At 36.8% G+C, this 19298-nt stretch overlaps 1 protein-coding gene across 1 annotated transcript; it reads left to right on the forward strand.

Annotated features, from left to right (window-relative positions):
* The first annotated feature begins 16283 nt into the window (after window positions 1-16283).
* On the forward strand, window positions 16284-18816 carry LOC118484812 (heterogeneous nuclear ribonucleoprotein D-like). Its single transcript, XM_035980818.1, has 3 exons — window positions 16284-16370; window positions 17306-17500; window positions 18628-18816. The coding sequence occupies exons 1-3, from the start codon at window positions 16284-16286 to the stop codon at window positions 18814-18816; spliced, it is 471 nt and encodes a 156-aa protein (XP_035836711.1).
* The last annotated feature ends 482 nt before the right edge of the window (window positions 18817-19298 follow it).

A 19298-nucleotide genomic window follows, 5' to 3' on the forward strand; every position in this document is an offset into this window, starting at 1 on the left:
AACCTCCTTATCCTCAAAGAAGGAGCACAAAATATGGAAACCTCAACTTTAACTCGTCCAAATACTCCCATGTAGCATCCTGAATAGTCTGATTTTTCCACTGCACTAACACCTTTATTGTTGTCTGACTTCCCCTCTTGACCAACGTGCGTTCAATAAATGCTAATGGCTGCAAGCAAAAACGGAATCTTTGGGTATAGGAATGATTGTAGCAGGAGGCCCATTCGCACATTTTCAAGAGGGAAACATGAGATATATGATGAATGAGGACATCATCTGGTAGATCAAGCCTATAAGCAATAGCCCCCGCTTTTTCCACAACCAAAAAAGGTCAAAAATACTTTGGTGCTAATTTCGAATGCTTAATCATTCTCTTGGAGTTATGCATATAAGGTTGCAAACACGTGCATACCTAATCTGTTGGACCTACAAAAGAACAAAAGATATTCAAAAGCCAAAACATGACCTCTTGATCAAGAAAGAAACATTTAGTGAAGCATTCTCCTCCCAAAGATAGTGAATATTGAACACTAATCAGAACATCTGTTCAAGACATTCAAAGATCTGTTTGAAGCCTTGGAACCACTGTTGAAGAAGAAGGAACCATTATTCAAGGCCAAAGCTTTGTTGAAGCAAAATACCAATCATGAGGAGCAAACATCTGTTATGGCCAAACATATGTTTGATACAAGCCAACAGTAGTTTGAAGAACAGAGGTTTACTCAATGAAACAGTACTTAGCTTAGAACAGACTTTTCATGTAATAAAACAGATGATTAGATCTCCACAGATGTTTGCTAACATATGTAGAATCCTTTCTGTTAAGAATGTTAGATGTCACTATCAGGGTGACGTCAACTGATTGCAAACAAACATTTTGTACTTAGTATAAATAGATCTCATCTACTTAGAGATCTATTTATCACTCCACCTCATTCTCTGTTAGGACCTATAGGTTTATGGATTAGTAGGATTGTTACTAAATGGACCAAGCTTCTAGAAGGTGGGGTATTAGAGTGGGCTTTGGGAATATAGGCCTAGGGTTTTGGGAGAAATGCTCCCTAAACCCTTACTATGAATAGGAAATGATAATTAGGGGCAAAGTGTTGGTTGTTTATTTTAGAATCTTGTATTTGACAATCATATTGTATGCAAGATTAAGCATTCAATTCAAGAAATCTTCCACCTTTCCTCTTGATTTCTTGAAGATCATCAAGTTTGGATTCCGCCCATCCTTGGTGATTATTTGATATCGTCGTTTGATCCGGATTTCAAGACTTACAATTGGTATCAGAGCCATTTAGATATCAAGCATTCAAGAAATTCTGCATTTTTGTTGAAGATCTTCATCGTGTTCTTCAAGAAATTTGATTTCTGTTGAAGATTGCCTTCATCTCCCATCATCTCCCATCATCTCTAATAGCATCTCAAACCATCTCTAATCATCTCCCATCATCTCTAATAGCATCTCTGATCATCTCTAATCATCTCCCATTGCATCTCTAAGCATCTCCCATCATCTCCCATTATCTCTAATCACATCTCTGATCATCTCCCATAAAAAAAATTCACTATATTTTCCTTAAAAATTCATCTCGGATACAATTCTTATATATCTCGAATCATCATATCTCATCCGACATCATCATATTCATTCATCAGCATATCCGAGACAGCCAACATATTCAATCATCAGCTAATAAAACATCATACCTGCAAAGCATCATAAATATCTCGGATCCATATTGTTTTCATCCGAGATAACCATCTCGAATAATTATCATCATCTACTACACCCGAGATATATAAAAATACATCTTCTTTCATCCGAGATCATACATCTTCATTCGAGATCAACATCAGCTTCATTCGAGATTAACCGACATCGTTTATCTTCATCCAAACTTTCATTCGAGATCAACTTCATTACATTAGAGTCTGAAGGATTGAGAACAAGATGTGAGAGATTTGGGATGTTAAAAGAGTAGGGTATTTGATTTTGAATGAAGCGGTTAAATGAGTACAAAATGAGATATATTTATAGGGTTTCTTTATACGTCACAGTGTGACGGTCGCATTGCTTAGTTTAACAAAGTGTCTGATGTTGGTATTTGTAATTATATATAATATTTAGCCCATTTCGTTTTAGTATTCATAGTTTTGATACTCATTTGGGTTTCTTTTTAGTCCAATTTTTAGCAAAAGTTCATAATAGTGAAGCTAAAGAAAAATATTTTTTGTTTAACTAATGAACTAGTTGGACACACCTAGGGTGATGTTGCCAAATTTTTGTTTCATCAACATTGGTTTTGTTACGGCACTGGTGTTGGTGCATACATCTGTCGTCTTCATCTTGTATCGAGTCTTGTACTAGATATGTTAGATTAGGGCACGTTGTACGAGTAAATAGAAGATTTATGTGTCAATTAGTGTGATTCCGCTTGAATAAGCTGATTCCGCTTGAAATGTTGTGTGTCACTTTCAAGCGAAATCAACAAGTCCTTATTCCGCTTGAAATGCACCTTGTCATGTTCAAGCGGAATCTCAAGTCTATAAATAGGTAGTTCAAGCGAAATCATTGTAATGGGTTCTTGATTCGGATACCGAGGTGCTGCCGGTTTATCCTGTGGTTGTAATCAGTGTTATATCAATCAGAAAGGTGTTTTAAGTGAACTGCAAGCTGTATCGAAGTTTATTTCTCTGTTTCCGCCTTTGAAATAGATCAAAACTCCTCTGAACGACTCGTTCGGGTCACACACACGATCCGACAATTGGTATCAGAGCACAGGAGGAGGAGTTCTGCAGATTTCAACTGGATTTCATTGTGTTTATCTTACTTCTACACCTTCTTTTAGCAATTGAACAAGTTTTAACGGATAAAATGGCCTGAATTTTTCACAACATATGCAAAATTGTGTTTTAACAAAGCCTTGAGAGTATTAGACCAAAATTTGGATTAAAACTGAAAAAAATGGACTGATAACCTAATTCCGCTTGAACGAACACGTGCTTATTCCGCCTCAAAGGTGTTATTCCGCTTGAGATTTTCAAGCGAGTGATTTCGCTTCAGTGAGCTATTTCGCTTGAAAATTTTCAAACGAAATCTGTTATTTCGCTTCAAACATTATTCCGCTTGAAATTCAACTTCTTATTTCGCTTGAAAATTTAATCTCGCTTGAAGTTGTTATTTCAGGTGATTCTACTTGAAGATCTTATTTCGCTTGAATTTGATTCCGCTTGAAATTGTCTGTATTTGAAAAACGTGTTACCGAATCATGAATGAAGAATTTTACAACGCGTTTGCCACATCCCCGACAACTCCGGTTTCCATTGCTCAAAACATGAACTTGGAAAATGAAACTGGAACTTTACAAAAACCTCCAAAGCTAATGAGCATTGAGGAGTATTATGGATGGAAAGATAGGTTTGAAAACTGGGTTCAAGCTAATCATCTGAGATCATGGGAATGCATTTTGAAGAAGTATGTTCTACCACGTACTGATCTGCAAGTTGAGAAAACAATTTCTGAATTCACTAACAAAGAACGAGACATGTACAAAGCTGAAAAGATGATAATTAGTCTACTTCAGCAAGCCATTAAAGAAGACATCTTTGTATTGCTTCAACATGATAAAACTTCAAAATCAATTTGGGATGCTCTTAGAATCAAATTTGAGGGAAGTGAAAAGATGATTAAGAGTAAAAAGGCACTGCTTAAGAAAGAATTTGATCTTTTCACTAGTTTGCAAGGAGAAGATACAAAGAAACTAATTGAAAGATATTGCCATTTAGTGCGATCTATGTCTATGTTAAGCATAACCAAAGATCGAGAGGAATGGGTCGACAAGTTAGCTGACGCTTTACCTCAAAAAGAGTGGGGCACTTACTTGATAATCTTGAAAAATACTGGAGAATATGATGGTTTGACGATTTCTCAGTTCATCGAGAAGATTGAGGGTCAAGATCTTGAACAGCAAAAGATTGCAAGGATGAATAATCCGAGTGGTCAACAAGACGTGAAAATGTATTACAAAGGCAGTGTTCAAGAGGTTGAAAGAAGTCCGAAGATTCAAACTGCATTTAGTGCTGGAAACTCATCTGAAAAAGTTGAACAAAGTCCTAATATTAGCAGTGGTTTCTCTTCATCTCCAAGTGTCAATCCAAAAGATTCATCTTCGAGTTTTCATTCTCAAAGTACAAAAGGTGGTGGTTGTGTGATACAGTGCAATATTGCCTTGAATCTCCCTGAGGGTCAAAGTTTTTCTGAAGAAATTGCAAAAGATCACATGTCTTTACATGCAACGGTGCTACAATCCTATGAAGGTTTAGTTGCAGGGAGGATCGGGAATCCTATGCTTACATAAGAAGATTACGATCAGATAGACACTAAAGAAATGGAGCTCATGGACATCAAATGGTGTCTAGCTAGTGTCCTGAGAAGAGCTGAAAAATTCAAGATGATTACTGGAAGAAATGATTTTCTTGATGCACATGTTTCTACTTTTGGTTTTGATAAATCTAAAGTTACTTGTTTTCGATGCAGGGAGAAAGGTCATTTCAAGAGGGAATGCAAGAATAGAGAAGCAAGTGAAGCAAAGAATCCGTTTGGAAAAGATGACTACTATAGGAAAGCCATATATCAACAAGTTAGTCAACAACAACAACAAGAACCACAAGTGGCTCATGGTAGAAAAGTGATAGAGGATTCTTCATAGAGAGCATGTTTGGTGAATCAAGAAAATTTTAGCTGGGATAAATACATTTCATCCGACAGCAAAGCATGCCTAATCAATCAGGATGATGAAAGATTACCAGAAGGTTTTAGCTGGGATATGTTTGTAGATGAGAAAGGAGAGTTTAAAGCTTTCATTGCTAAAATTGTGAAAGAACCAGATATGTTTACCGAGTGGATGAAAGCTATTAGTGTTAGTGTGAAGAATGAAGAAGAAAAGTCTGTTTCATCAGATGAAAGCTCACTAAGTTCAGAAAGAGAAATTGCTTTTGATCAAACACCATCTGATTCTAGTTCTTTAGATGATAGTTCTGACAAGTCAATAGAGTTTGATCAATCATCTACAATCATCTACTGATGACAGCAATGATGATGAGGAAGAAAGACATATTAACGTTGCAAAATCTCATCTCTCTCCTGAAAGTTTTCATTTTTATTTTGTAGATCGCTTGGAGAAGCTGAACGAGAGACGAGCAGCAAAAGAACAAAAGCAAATAAAGTCTGAAAGTGTTGTTCAAAATGAAGAAGTTAAAATTGTTGCTGAGGAGATTGTTGAAACTGAGCAGGTGACTAAAGCTGAAAAAGTTACTAAAGCTGAGAAGATCAGTGAAGTAGAAAAGATTGTGGAAGTCATCAAGCCTTGTTTAAAGTGTCTAGAATCTTGCAAAGAATGCGCAACAAAAGACGAGAAGTTGGCTGAGCTTAAGAAAATTAAGGAATAATTACTGTTCAATCTCAATTATGTGAAGGAATCTTACGATGTTTTGAACAAAACAGTAACTGGTCTTCAAAAGACAAATTCTGAAAGAGAAAATGCTTTGACGATGATGAATGCTACAATGATGACAAACCAGAAAGCTATAAACCATTACATTAAGGAATGTGCAAAGTTGAAACAAGAGTTGGAGACTGAGAAAATTGAGAATGAGAGAATCAGACGATTATTATAGAGTTATTCTACTTCTGATTATCTTATTGATCGAATTTATCCAACTGTTGCAGGTTTTGAAGCATTTCAGGATGAGAAGCCAAAGAAGAAGGATATTGGTAAGAAACCGAGTGTTAGTTATAACAAGTGTCCGCCTCCGATCTGGGAAGGTTATTCACCCAGAAAACCAAATGAGGAGCGAGTCCAAAAAGCAGTCAATATAAAGCTAAAATCCGAAACAACTGATGAATTACCAGAAAACATTGACGTCACTTTCACATCGTCTGACACTGATCATGAGTCTGAGTTAATTGAAAAGGTGGTCGATCAGGTGTTGGATACAGATGAGGAGTCTGAGTCAAAGTCTGAGTCTGGAGGTTCAAGTTCGACAGTCAACAGTCCAAAGACGTCGGTTAAACAAGTTTACAGTAAAGAGTTTATCAAAATCAAATTTGAATAATGAAACATTTGAAGTAGCATATACTTTGAATGATTCTGACAAAGAGTTTCCAATAAGAAGTGTTAGATTTGAAATGATCAAAAAGGTTTTCAAAATGACAGAAATTAATATTTTTGAAATAAAAGATTTAAATCTTACTGGAAAACCTAAAAAAATACACTTCAAGAGTTCAACAGCGGTTAAACAAGAAAAAAAGTTACAGTTCTGGTTCTGGTTTTCAAAAGAAACCAAACCATAACGGTAATTTCAAAAAGAAAGGTCTAGGTTTTATTCCATCAGAAAAAGATAAAAATGATAAAATTTCTAAAACAAACACAAAATTTGTTTAAGGAGGAAGTGCTGAGGAAGAACAGAAGAAACCTTTCTGGAAACAATCAAACCAGGAGTTTCTTGCTGAAAGGAAGGGAACTGGAGTTTTTCATCGAAAAGAGACTAGAACCTGCTTCAAGTGCAATGAAGTTGGTTACATTGCATGGAACTGCTCTCGAGCTACACAGACAAAACAGGGAGTCTCTGAAAAATTTAAAGAAAAAGTTGTTGATGATGAACCACCAGCTGAGAAATTCAAAATTTTTGAAAATTCAACGTATGAAGTTGGTGAGTGTTCAAAGAAAATTTTTACAAAAAGAGAGCAAAAGACAACCAAATGTGGGTTGTTAAGAAATTTTCTGAGAAAATCGGCGATGATTCTGGTTCCACAAGGCTAGAAGAGCCACATGTTGAGGTTAAAGAAGAAAAATCAATTTCTTCAGTGAATGATGCAAGTTTTCCATCATTGAAGGATGAAAAGTTTAAACAAAAAGTTGGTAAGGTTGAGATCTCGAATCAATTTTATTCTGAGAAGAATGAATTTTGTGTTGAGAAAACATTTAATGGAATTATGAAAAAGATTTTTGGGAAAATGATTGAAGGAAAAGTTAAAGGGGTTAAAGATTTTTATGCAACAAAGAAGGCAACTTAAAACCCTACTGAACAAGAGTTAAAAACACCCAAGGTTGGTAAGACTTGGGTGGAAATTCTTTTCCCGTAAAAATTCTTACTTACCGGAGATCCCAAGTTTGTAATCGCGGATCAGGAATTGGCATCATTCTTAAAAATTGAGTTTCTGAATGAATCATAAATTGTTTAAATTCTACAGGTTGTGACTTGCCGGAGCTCCCAGGATGGTAAGTGTGAAGCAGGAACCAGCAACATTCTTAAAAATTGAGTTTCTGAATGAATCATAAATTGTTTAAATTCTACAGGTTGTGACTTGCCGGAGCTTCCAGGATGGTAAGTGTGAAGCAGGAATCGGCATCCTTATTGGTAACATGAATTTGTGTATATGTGTTATTCCTACATGTGTTCATGAAAAGTGGTTTCATCTTACAAGTGGTAAATCAGTGACATTTAGTTGTACCTGTGTTTCCTACAAGTGGAAAGAGGTTGGAACTTACAAAGTGATTCATCAAAGTCATTAGGTTGAACTTGATGTAATCCTCATACATGTGGTTAAAATGGGCAAAGTGATGAGTTAACCCCAAACCTAAAAGTGGTTAAAACAAAACTTATTTTCTGGAAAAACCATTTTGATTAAAACAAACTTGAGTGTTGTGAAATCTTAATGGGAAAATAGTTTGTTAAAAGGGGGAGTTCTGATTGTTTATGCTTAGTGGATGGCGAATTGAAGCAATTTGATATCAGTTGTTATTTTTCTGTATAGTTTGTTTTCAAATTTCTTTAAATGTGTTTGCATTTTAGGGGGAGTAGAAATTTCAGAAAATCCAAAAACATTAGAAAATTTGAAAAATCTGAAAACATGATAAAATTAAAAAATGAGTTTTTTTGTGAAAAAGAGGAAATGATAGTACATCAGTGGACTATCACAACATGCTAAAGAAATGGAAAGTTAAAAATGTGATAAACAATCTCACTGTGGATATGCGAGTAGGTTTTTATACATTCAGTAGATTGTGACGAGATATAAACCTAAAACTTGCTTATATCGTAGGTAACATTTCTTGGATATATGGGTAACCCCCGAAATCTTGTTTGAAAGGTCCCTTTTTCTGAGATACTAGGTCTTTATACTCAGTGATATCTGGGATATTATCCTGGGACTTCTGATTTTGCGGAAGCAATGGCCTAGTCCCCATATAATACTTTTGCAAATGCTTGAAATATAGCGCCGCCCTCAGTACAAAAAATGATGAAACATTGAAAAATGCTAATCACGTGCTGTTGAAGAAAAGATCCTCTAAAGGGGACACACCAAAAGTCGAACCGTTATCTCTCTGCTGAACGAAAGTTCTGACCTGAGCTCTCACGGTTTCGCATCTAACCCTTTACAAATATCATCTAGGTATACTCACCTGTAAGACTGAATATTGGGATCTGGATACGGGAGTATATTCAAGTAGTGGGACACACGGATAAGTTTAAGTCATTAAAACATTAATATCGTATCTCGAAACAGTCGAACTTTGTGTGAAAATTTAAGTGGACCAGTATACTGACAATCTAAGTGAATTGTTTAGAACTTAAAATGAAATGAAGCTTAACGCTGTTGGTGATTTGTCTCATAAACTGATATGATCCTCTTACACAAACTCACAAAAATATTGTGTAAATATTTCTTTACTGCATTTCATTTAAACTCAAAAATCCAAAAAGATTTTCAGTGTGTTTTAGCATAAAATTTTGAAAAATTTAAAAAAGATTTTCAGTGTGTTTTAGCATAAAATTTTGAAAAATTTAAAAAAGATTTTCAATAACTGATATTGAAAAGCTGATTTTCGAAATTCCAAATGCTGAACATGATGAGCATGTGGTGAGGGGGAGTTTGTTAAATCTAAAATGTTTGAATATTCTTCTGAAAATAGTCACAGATATTCTGGTTGTGTTGAAAAGGAGAGTCTGAGTTGATGCATACATCTTAATTCTAAATTGTTAAAATTTATTGAACTTATTGTGTGGAAGAGACTGTGCAGGTTTAAGTAAAAGTTGGGTTAATTAATCTTGAGAAGCTTGTGATTGGAGAGAGCCAGATTTCAACTCTGAGCAAAGTATGAGCCAGGCAACGATTTTAAACCTGTGAAAGCCAGACTTCGATCCAAGCTTACTGAGAGAGGGAGTCTGAATGTCAAAGAGACAGATTATGATCCTGAAGCTGATGATGCTGATGAACTTAAGGAATGCCAGCACATTGAATGGGGGAGTCTGAAGTCATCCGACAAAAGGATAGAGGATTGGAATAAAGCCCAAAGACTGATAAAGATTGAAGATGAGAAGACTCGACACTTAAGACTTGTCAACATCTGAGGGGGAGTCTGTTGGTGCATACACCTGTCGTCTTCGTCTTGTATCGAGTCTTGTACTAGATATGTTAGATTAGGGCACATTGTACGAGTAAATAGAAGATTTATGTGTCAATTAGTGTGATTCCGCTTGAATAAGCTGATTCCGCTTGAAATGTTGTGTGTCACTTTCAAGCGAAATCAACAAGTCCTTATTCCGCTTGAAATGCACCTTGTCATGTTCAAGCGGAATCTCAAGTCTATAAATAGGTAGTTCAAGTGAAATAATTGTAATGGGTTCTTGATTCGGATACCGAGGTGCTTCCGGTTTATCCTGTGGTTGTAATCAGTGTTATATCACTCAGAAAGGTGTTTTAAGTGAACTGCAAGCTGTATCGAAGTTTATTTCTCTGTTTCCGCCTTTGAAAAAGATCACAACTCCTCTGAACGACTCGTTCAGGTCACACACACGATCCTACAACTGGTATGTACCAGTATTTGGTATAGTTTACCACATTATATGTTGATACAACTCTGAAGAAACAGTGATCAGAATGACCGGAATCAATCAGATCAGGGGTCTAGTCTCTGCATAAAAGGGTTAATCCTCTCACTGATTTGGGGGTACAACTGAGCTCCTTCTCTGGTGATCGCTGCAAAACAGAAAGTCGTTAGACTCGCCATGGAGAGAATGGGGGTTCTCCCTGTGACCACCCTCCGGCGTGAGAATAAGTACAGTGATCTCGATGAAGAAGAAGAAGTAGTAAAAGTGAAGTGAAAGTAGCTTGTGAGATCATACCTGCAATGTCTTATTTATAGCCGGCTTAGGCGGGAAATTGGTGCGACAGAAAGATAACGGAAAGTGCTTTTCCGTTGGTGGTTATCTTTCCTTCTGTTAACCTTTGCACATGGATAGTGGATCTTGATCAACGGATGGGGGATTGCCACGTGTAAAGTGGTTTTGGGGTAAATCCTTCTCCAAGTTAGTGCCATCATCGTGATTTAGATGAGTGCTCAGGATTGTGCCATGTCATCTTTCAGTTGTAACCGAATGGTTATGCACAATGAGCACTCAAAGCTTCTAGAAGATTTCTAGCTGTAAAACTATTATGCCCTTGCCACGTGTTCATCTTGTTGTAACAGAAAAGATACTTTGTTTAAGTCTTGATTTCAAACGTGCGGAGGAGTTTAGGATTTTATCTTTAAGTCTAACTGTTCTCTTACGCGAGCCCGCGCAAAGGTGTTAGCTGACTGTTTATTTCTCCCTTCTTCCGGTGCATGTTTATCGAAGACTGTTTCCTTCCATTCCTTGTTTAGGATCACTGCGCAGCCACGCGTGATCTCATTAAAGATGTTCTTGACATGAGGTTGTGATATCGTCTTCTGCGCAAGGTTTTGGGGATCATACTTTGTTATTAAACTGTTTCTTCCCAAATCCTGTTTAATTAGGACCGCAGCTGCGCATGATCTCATTAAAGATGTTCTGGGATAAGGTTGTGATATGGTCCTATGCGCTTGCGCAAGGTTTTTGGGACCATACCCCTTCAAACTCCATCATAAATAAAATTTATATCGGATTGCAACTATGTATTAAGTTTTTTAAAAAGTTTACGAACACAACATATTAAAGAAAAATCAAATTAAGTTGTTAAAAACATATCAAAATTTTGTTTATATTCAGAACTTTATAAAATATTATATATAATTTGTAAAAATTAAATATCAAATTGTATTAAAACACAACAATAAGAAAAATATTATATTTGATCCCTTAGGTTTTGAATAATACTTTTATTGAAATGCATATACAAAAATGTCACAATATTATTCTGGATTTTATTAAGACTTTATATTATACTATGCATATACAAAATGTCACGGAGTTTCTTAAGACATTATATTAGGCCCTGCTTCCAAGGCTGATAGGATTTCACTCAACTCATCAGTCTTAGGCCTTAGCGGGATTGCAACACTAGACTAAGAGATTGGAAGACTTTTTTCCATCATTTCCTACTTTCTTTACGGACTAGGGCGAATCGCAAGCAGATATAATGGAATGGAAGGCTTGGACTGGACAGCAGCGAGTCGGGCGTACTCGACTACTTGAACAGGGACACGCAGAAGCCAATTCTCCCTCAAAGTACAGCTAAATAACTAAAGCCTCTTTCGCTTTTTTTACTCTTCCTTGCTGAAGTAGTCTATTTTATTCCGTATCCCATAGATTGTCCCGCAATCTCCGCTTAGACTTTACTTTCTCCCCTTTTTTTTCCCCGGTCCAATATTAGTTCTCCTTAACGTGACACTTACTTATTCCCACTGAAGCTAGTACGCAACGATTTCGATTCCTATCCGGGTTTAAAAGGCCGTAAATCATCAATAAGAAAGGAGTTACATCATAATGAAATACCGAACCCGGACCACAAAACCATGCTCTCGTTGAGCGAGGGCCTGCACTCACTCCGTTCACCTCCCCTGAAGGTATAGAGAGAAGGAAGGTTTTGAAGACTTTCCTTACGTTTTCCGAATAAGCATGATAGACCTCATATCGAGTGATCCGGGATTAAGCCACGTGGCGATACCCGCCAAAAGAAAGGGGGCCTTTCGTACGGATTGGAGTACGAAGAGAATTCTTCAGCCGTTTTAGGTGAGTTCGGACTCAATCATTGACTGGAGATTGGGACAGAGTGGATGGCAACTAGCTGACTTCTTCCTGTCATCTCATTTCCATGCAACGCATTCTTTTCGATCTTGTACCCGCTTGCTTCGCATAGGCTACACAAGCGCTTTTTTCAAAAAGGGGGGGCAGTATAGGGAGAAATGACAAGAAGATATTGGAACATTAATTTAGAAGAGATGATGGAAGCAGGAGTTCATTTTGGCCATGGTACTAGGAAATGGAATCCTAAAATGTCGCGCATATTCTACATTATAGCCTGCAACTGATTCAGCTTCCGCTTCTGGGAGATCAAACGGAGCTCGATTAGTTTCTGCTAGACAAGAACCTGGAGTTGAATACCCCATTCAAGAATTGTTTTGGATCCAATCCATAGGAATCAATAGAAAGGCAAATCCCCTGAAGGCATAAAAACAAAATAACAAAAAAAGACAACGCTCTATACCTTCAGGGGATGTGAACGGAGTGAGTGCAGGCCCTCGCTCAACGAGAGCATGGTTTTGTGGTCCGGGTTCGGTATTACTGCTGATATAACTCAACCAAATTTTATCCAGCAGAACAGAATAAGGGGACTATTAATACTTGATTGATTCTAAACATCCGTTCTGATTCAACTCATGAGACTTCCTTCCTAGAAAGAAAAGAAGTAGCGGGGAGTTTCGAATTTTGTGATTTATTTCAAATATTCAATAACTTGATTTCTAATAATGAGGTCAATTCTGTATTTGTTACTTTGTGCGCTGTTCTATTATTTGCTGGTGCGATTGCCTAGAACATAGAAAAGCAGGATGTCCATGATGTGTACGTGTCGGATGAACCAAATCCTCATTGAATTTTATTTTTCCATTAACCATATACAAAATGTCATGGAGTTTCTTAAGACATTATATTATACTATTAAAATAGAGAAAATGGAAAAGATTTAAAAAACCAAATCGTGTGTATCTTTGATAATATATACATATGTGCTTTGATTACTTTTATATTACTATTCACAAGTCGGTTTCAAATAATACTTTTTTTGAGATGCACAAAAAAATAAGCATATCGCAACATTACACTTAGAATTTATAAGAAGAATGTTTTCACAAGTCATAAAAAGAAAAAAAATATGTTCATAATTAACTACGATAATAAAATAAAAAATAAATTATATACTAGGGCTACAATTTCTTAAAGCATTATATTATACTATTAAAAAAAACAAAAGGGGAAACGTCACAAAAAAAAAAAAACTAAACTTTAAGATGACTTTGATAACATGTCTGTTTTCTTGAATTTCAAATTGGTTACCAAAAAAATAGCAATTTGGGTATTAGCAACCGGGTTTGTTGGAACTGAATTTGAAACTCGAGTACATTTCGGTTTTTGTTTCTGTGGCTCTAGAGTCTAAAATCCAAGAGTCTTTGAAACTGCATAGTGTTATGAGCCAGTTGTTTGTGAAGACCAAGACCAATAATGTTTATGTTCGAATTCAGAGGAATAGGGATGCCCAGGCAGCTGCTGTGCTGAATGGACTGCTTAACCCTGCTGCTGCTGTTGTTTGCTCTATGGATGATCGCTGATTAAAACGGTTGTTCGGCTTGAGATGGTTTTGGCGCAGAAGTAACCGTGTGGACCTGAGTTGTATCTAGGATCTGGGAAAGAGAGTTGTAGGTCTTATGCTTATGGAGTATTCCTCTGTGACAAATTTTTAGTTGGGCCCGGTAGCATGCAAGCCGTAATAGCGGATTTTAAAATGGCATTAGGGTGGACCCCCAAGGCCCACCATTTTCAATTTCAGACTACACTACACTTGAGGCCCACGAAAAAAGAACAGATACAAAGTGGAACCGATTAAAAAGCCTAGAACAGGTATTGTTACGAACTGCATATTGAGGAATCTATATATCTAATAAAGCAAACCATTGGGGGACACATGTCACCCAATGGTGCAAGCCAACTAAGCAGAGATGTCAGCATCCATGTGGCAGACCTCATAGTTGAGGATTGAACAAGGCTTCTCATTTACGCTAAACACTCTCTCTCTCCTCTCAAAACCCTAAATCGAACTCTCTCTCTTTTCTTCTCTGGCGAACACGGCGATTCATCTTCTGACCAACCCTAATCGGCGATGTCTGGTGCGAGTATGTCTGATGCGTGTATTGGTTTCAGCGTATAAGAGAAGTTTCGTTGTCTCTCTCTCTCTCAATACAGAACCTTACACGGTACTCCTCATTCTAACCCTAATATCCCCCCCCTCTCTCTCTCTCTAGCGAACACGGCGACGAAGATGAACGTGCCCTCAGTTCTTATTTTTTATAAAGATTCATTCTTTTTGGGGGTATTTTTCATAAAGATTTATGGATGTTCGTTATTTTTTGTTAATCTGTCATAACATTTCATTCAATTTGGTGGGTTTTCGTTAAAGATTCATTTAATTTCGTTGATTGATTGATTATTTGATTGTCTTGTGTTTATTTTCAGGAATTGATGTTCGAAGGATCCTATGTTTGTTTGATTGAATCGATAATCCCTAAATCTTTGTCGCAAATTTTAATCTGAGGTATATCGGTTTAATAATCTGGTTTAGAAAATGCAATCTGATATGGGCAAGTTGTTTATTTGTGGATATCATGGGACACAAATGAAGAGCGTCTAAAAGAGTATTTCAGTAGCTATGGCCAGGTTTTGTAGGTTGTGATTGTGAAGGATCACACCACTGGATGGGCTGGCGTTAAACGCGGTTTTAAAAAAAGAAAATGGGCATTACAAGTTATTAGATCAGGTTTAACTTTTGCCCTGGTTCCGAATGCGCAGATTTTAAGATTTAGGAGGATCTAAAAGGTTATTGAAGGCTTTAATCGGAAATTTGTGTTTGGTTGTGGTTGGTTTAAATGGACGGTTGTTACACGGAGGCTGTGATGAGTTATCAAAATAAAGCCAATATGTCGCCATGGCGTGGCAGATATGGAGGATGGCAGGTTAGCACCTACAACCCCTATTGCAGCCTTGGTGGCTTCTGGCTTGGTCGTTTCGTTTTCTCTTAACCTGATGAATCTGGTGACTGTTGCCTTTGCTATTTTAGTTGGCGATGATGATCTTGGTCAGATCATTGCTTGACGTGGCATCATAGAGGATGGCAGGTGCATTTTTCTCTGCTTGCAACCTATCGTGCAGCCATAATAGCTTGAGACCTTTGTCTGAGCCTTACCGTGCTGGTTTCAAGATGATTAAACAATATTGTTGTCGATTTTTCAGCTAAAACATCACGCTTTTTGGTTCATGTTTGGCATGTTTGGTATAATTAATTGTGTTTATTTTCTTTTTGTTTTTAACATCTTGATCTTGTATTTCGTTTGTTGTGTTACTGGTTGTGTTACATGATAGTGCAGGTATTAATTCCAGTTTTAGAAGCCATGATCCGATAACAATCATTTGTTCTCACATCAACTGTTTTATGGCGTGTGATTTTATTTTAGTTTGAAGATTTTCAAGCCAAGTGGGCCTTACAGAATGTTCAATGATGATGGCGAACACAGCGTCGAAGATGAACGTGCCCTCAGTTCTTATTTTTGATAAAGATTCATTCTTTTTTGGTGGTTTTTTTCATAAAGATTTATGGATGTTCGTTATTTTTTGTTAATCTGTCATAACATTTCATTCAATTTGGTGGGTTTTCGTTAAAGATTCATTTAATTTCATTGATTGATTGATTGATTGATTGATTGATTGATTGTCTTGTGTTTAATTTAAGGAATTGATGTTCGAAGGATCCTATGTTTGTTTGATTGAATCGATAATCCCTAAATCTCTGTCGCAAATTTTAATCTGAGGTATATCAGTTTAATAATCTTGATTATCTTGATCCACATTTGAACTGAATGAAACATGAATATTGTTTGTAATTCTGGTTTAATTTGGGGTTTAGAAAATGCAATCTGATCTGGGCAAGTTGTTTATTTGTGGGATATCATGGGACACAAATGAAGAGCGGCTAAAAGAGTATTTCAGTAGTTATGTCTAGGTTTTGGAGGTTGTGATCATGAAGGATCACACCACTGGTTGGGCTCGCGTTAAACGCGGTTTTAAAAAAGAAAATGGGCATTGCAAGTTATTAGATCAGGTTTAACTTTTGCTCTGGTTACGAATACACAGATTTTAAGATTTGGGAGGATCTAAAAGGTTATTGAATGCTTTAATCGGAAATTTGTGTTTGGCTGTGGTTGGTTTAAATGGACGGTTGTTACACGGAGGCTGTGATGAGTTATCAAAATAAAGCCAATATGTCTCCATGGCGTGGCAGATATGGAGGATGGCAGGTTAGCACCTACAACCCCTATTGCAGCCTTGGTGGCTTCTGGCTTGGTCCTTTCGTTTTCTCTTAACCTGATGAATCTGTTGACTGTTGCCTTTGCTATTTTAGTTGGCGATGATGATCTTGGTCAGATCATTGCTTGACGTGGCATCATAGAGGATGGCAGGTGCATTTTTCTCTGCTTGAAACCTATAGTGCAGCCATGATAGCTTGAGACCGTTGTCTGAGCCTTACCGTGCTGGTTTCGAGATGATTAAACAATATTGTAGTCGATTTTTCAGCTAAAACATCACGCTTTTTGGTTCATGTTTGGCATGTTTGGTATAATTAATTGTGTTTATTTTCTTTTTGTTTTTAACATCTTGATCTTGTATTTCGTTTGTTGTGTTACTGGTTGTGTTACATGATAGTGCAGGTATTAATTCCAGTTTTAGAAGCCATGATCCGATAACAATCATTTGTTCTCACATCAACTGTTTTATGGCGTGTGATTTTATTTTAGTTTGAAGATTTTCAAGCCAAGTGGGCCTTACAGAATGTTCAATGATGATGGCGAACACGGCGTCGAAGATGAACGTGCCCTCAGTTCTTATTTTTGATAAAGATTCATTCTTTTTTGGTGGTTTTTTTCATAAAGATTTATGGATGTTCGTTATTTTTTGTTAATCTGTCATAACATTTCATTCAATTTGGTGGGTTTTCGTTAAAGATTCATTTAATTTGATTGATTGATTGATTGATTGATTGTCTTGTGTTTAATTTAAGGAATTGGTGTTCGAAGGGTCCTATGTTTGTTTGATTGAATCGATAATCCCTAAATCTCTGTCGCAAATTTTAATCTGAGGTATATCAGTTTAATAATCTTGATTATCTTGATCCACATTTGAACTGAATGAAACATGAATATTGTTTGTAATTCTGGTTTAATTTGGGGTTTAGAAAATGCAATCTGATCTGGGCAAGTTGTTTATTTGTGGGATATCATGGGACACAAATGAAGAGCGGCTAAAAGAGTATTTCAGTAGTTATGGCCAGGTTTTGGAGGTTGTGATCATGAAGGATCACACCACTGGTTGGGCTCGCGTTAAACGCGGTTTTAAAAAAGAAAATGGGCATTACAAGTTATTAGATCAGGTTTAACTTTTGCTCTGGTTCCGAATACGTAGATTTTAAGATGTGGGAGGATCTAAAAGGTTATTGAAGGCTTTAATCGGAAATTTGTGTTTGGCTGTGGTTGGTTTAAATGGACGGTTGTTACACAGAGGCTGTGATGAGTTATCAAAATAAAGCCAATATGTCGCCATGGCGTGGCAGATATGGAGGATGGCAGGTTAGCACCTACAACCCCTATTGCAGACTTGGTGGCTTTTGGCTTGGTCCTTTCGTTTTCTCTTAACCTAATTAATCTGTTGACTGTTGCCTTTGCTGTTTTAGTTGGCGATGATGATCTTGGTCAGATCATTGCTTGACGTGGCATCATAAAGGATGGCAGGTGCATTTTTCTCTGCTTGCAACCTATGGTGCAGCCATGATAGCTTGAGACCTTTGTCTGAGCCTTACCGTGCTGGTTTCGAGATGATTAAACAATATTGTAGTCGATTTTTCAGCTAAAACATCACGCTTTTTGGTTCATGTTTGGCATGTTTGGTATAATTAATTGTGTTTATTTTCTTTTTGTTTTTAACATCTTGAGCTTGTATCTCGTTTGTTGTGTTACTGGTTGTGTTACATGATAGTGCAGGTATTAATTCCAGTTTTAGAAGCCATGATCCGATAACAATCATTTGTTCTCACATCAACTGTTTTATGGCGTGTGATTTTATTTTAGTTTGAAGATTTTCAAGCCAAGTAGCCTTACAGAATGTTCAATGATGATGGCGAACACGGCGTCGAAGATGAACGTGCCCTCAGTTCTTATTTTTGATAAAGATTCATTCTTTTTTGGTGGTTTTTTTCATAAAGATTTTATGGATGTTCGTTATTTTTCGTTAATCTGTCATAACATTTAATTCAATTTGGTGGGTTTTCGTTAAAGATTCATTTAATTTAATTGATTGATTGATTGATTGTCTTGTGTTTAATTTAAGGAATTGATGTTCGAAGGATCCTATGTTTGTTTGATTGAATCGATAATCCCTAAATCTCTGTCGCAAATTTTAATATGAGGTATATCAGTTTAATAATCTTGATTATCTTGATCCACATTTAAACTGAATGAAACATGAATATTGTTTGTAATTCTGGTTTAATTTGGGGTTTAGAAAATGCAATCTGATCTGGGCAAGTTGTTTATTTGTGGGATATCATGGGACACAAATGAAGAGCGGCTAAAAGAGTATTTCAGTAGTTATGGCCAGGTTTTGGAGGTTGTGATCATGAAGGATCACACCACTGGTTGGGCTCGCGTTAAACGCGGTTTAAAAAAGAAAATGGGCATTACAAGTTATTAGATCAGGTTTAACTTTTGCTCTGGTTCCGAATACGCAGATTTTAAGATGTGGGAGGATCTAAAAGGTTATTAAAGGCTTTAATCGGAAATTTGTGTTTGGCTGTGGTTAGTTTAAATGGACGGTTGTTACACGGAGGCTGTGATGAGTTATCAAAATAAAGCCAATATGTCGCCATGGCGTGGCAGATATGGAGGATGGCAGGTTAGCACTTACAACCCCTATTGCAGCCTTGGTGGCTTTTGGCTTGGTCCTTTCGTTTTCTCTTAACCTGATGAATTTGTTGACTGTTGCCTTTGCTATTTTAGTTGGCGATAATGATCTTGGTCAGATCATTGCTTGACGTGGCATCATTGTCACGGCCCCCGACCCGGTTTTACCCGTTTCCGGAGCCGCGGGACAGAAATCCTGTGGTATTCATGTTTACAGCGGAAGTCTTAACATGATCGTTTTAAATTTGAAAAATATGCCCGAGTATTATTTAT

Source organism: Helianthus annuus, chromosome 2 (assembly GCF_002127325.2).
Source record: "Helianthus annuus cultivar XRQ/B chromosome 2, HanXRQr2.0-SUNRISE, whole genome shotgun sequence".
NCBI classification, from domain to species: domain Eukaryota; kingdom Viridiplantae; phylum Streptophyta; class Magnoliopsida; order Asterales; family Asteraceae; genus Helianthus; species Helianthus annuus.

Bases quoted from the DNA above. Each gene is read 5' to 3' on its own strand.
- LOC118484812 (XM_035980818.1), top strand. From the start codon at position 16,284: ATGGACGGTTGTTACACGGAGGCTGTGATGAGTTATCAAAATAAAGCC. The intron at 16,371-17,305 runs GTTAGCACCTAC...TTTGGGGTTTAG, and splicing joins GCAGATATGGAGGATGGCAG to AAAATGCAATCTGATCTGGG. The intron at 17,501-18,627 runs GTTTAACTTTTG...TTTGGGGTTTAG, and splicing joins ATTACAAGTTATTAGATCAG to AAAATGCAATCTGATCTGGG.